A 1,811-nucleotide genomic window follows, 5' to 3' on the forward strand; every position below is an offset into this window, starting at 1 on the left:
GGTTGCCCGCCGTAACCATCACAGGCTCTAAAAGAAGCAAAAAAAGGGTCTCCAACTGCCCCACCCTCTCCCGTGACCCGTTAAGCGGACACATTTTCTTCCCGCCCGCCCCAATCTTTTTTAACCCAAGCTGGTGATATTGGCACGGCCTCCGGGTGGCGCCACTATGCGCTGTGTAGTACGGCGTGGGATATTATCATCAATCTGTGCACCTGCAAAAGAGGGAAGAGAGAAAAAAGAGAGGGACACATAAGCATGGTGAAAAACGGAACACGTGTTACAAACATCACTGTAACCCTATAGAGTAAATTCTAGATTTTTCCAACACATAAAAGTTCAATCTGGGGGCCCATCTGTGTAGTAAGTCTGAGCTATCAGATAATGTATTTTCTCCTTAATTGCTTTATTTAACCCTACCCTACATCAAATGGAACAAAAGAGAATCCACACCTTTCAAGAAAAATGGTATTGCTTTACCTATTGTTAGAAACGCAATACCATCTTAGAAGACACAGGTCTTTTCTAAGACAATGTCAGTTCTTCTAAATTCTTGGAACTGCGTACAAAGAACAGTTGTTGTTGTTGTTGTTGCTCTGTGTACTCAATTCCATTCCTGCCTCCCTTCCAGCAAAGCCTTATGAAGCACTGCTATGGCTGTTAAATGGACCAAGGAAGAGTGGAGCTGACAGAGCAATAGGGATTGTCTCTTGTTCCCACTGAAGTTTTCTAGAAAGAGGGGAAGAGGAACACAATAACTGCTCCTCATTGTGATTAGAGTGTTTGTCAATATATAGAGAATGGCAGTTGGAAGTGAACTTAGTCTCCACTACTCAGCTACCTCCCTCCTTAGCCACTTAATGGCCATAGCAGTGCCCCATAAGGGGCTACTACCAAGACAGGTTTCAGATGTAGAACAAGGTGCTAGTGAATGGCATGCTTTTCTGGCCTAGATCTCAGCATAAAGAGTCCCCATAATTTTACTTCTTCTTGAAGGAAAGCACATACAGTACTGAGGGACAGAAACTGAACACCCAAGGATACTTAGATAATGAATTTGTCCTGTAAAGCATAATTCCATTTCATCCTGCTCTGCCTCAACCCTCCTGAAATAGCAAGTGGACTTAAAGTTTTCCTCTCCCTTTTTGCTTTTTCTTCCGCCCCACAGACTACCACCATCACCACTAAATGTATGGGAAAGGACAGCCAGCACCCTGGACAAAGATAAAGAAAAAAAGCTTTCACCATAATAATTTAGCCTCACATAGGTATGTACCAGACAAGCTAAATCCAGACTGGTGCAGGTTCCTAACAGGCGGGGCCTGCTGTTTTGCAGGAGATGTCTTGGCCGAAGAGGCTGGCGTGACAGTTTTCGGTGTCACTGAAACTTCGCAGACTGGTCCATCATAAAGGCCACGAGGAACACCTCTCAGCTCAGCCAGCTAAAGGGAAGCAGAGGAGAAAGCATGTACAGAGAGCTGCATTGCATTGTAATGTGCCATTCAACTGTCTTATTTGTATGTATTCCATTTGTCTGTAGGATTTAGTTCGATTTATGCCCTCCACATATTTTGGGTGCCAAAATATGAGTGCTGGACAGAGACCTAGAAGGCATAAAATTCTCTGGGTGACTTTGAACCAGTCAATCACTTTCTCGTTTATCTCAAATGTCGGTTATGAAGATAAACAGGGAAAAGGGAAGACGCTACCATAATCTTACCTGGAGTCCAGGTGGAACATAAATGTAACCAATAAATGTTCACTAAGGATTGTTCACTAAGGTCTGTTACAGACAGCCAAAATAAAGCTGCTTC

General features: G+C 43.6%; 1 protein-coding gene across 1 annotated transcript; it reads right to left on the reverse strand.

The window, feature by feature from the left end:
- Window positions 1–6: 6 nt before the first annotated feature.
- LOC121918587 (dihydropyrimidinase-related protein 2-like) lies at window positions 7–1,439 on the reverse strand (the record flags this gene model as incomplete). The annotated part of the gene is made up of 2 exons (XM_042444609.1): window positions 7–212; window positions 1,274–1,439. Coding segments are annotated over 2 exons (258 nt in total), but the record flags the coding sequence as incomplete, so codon positions are not given.
- Between the last annotated feature and the right edge of the window lie 372 nt (window positions 1,440–1,811).

The sequence above is a fragment of the Sceloporus undulatus genome, unplaced genomic scaffold (genome assembly GCF_019175285.1).
Source record: "Sceloporus undulatus isolate JIND9_A2432 ecotype Alabama unplaced genomic scaffold, SceUnd_v1.1 scaffold_18533, whole genome shotgun sequence".
NCBI classification, from domain to species: Eukaryota; Metazoa; Chordata; class Lepidosauria; order Squamata; family Phrynosomatidae; genus Sceloporus; species Sceloporus undulatus.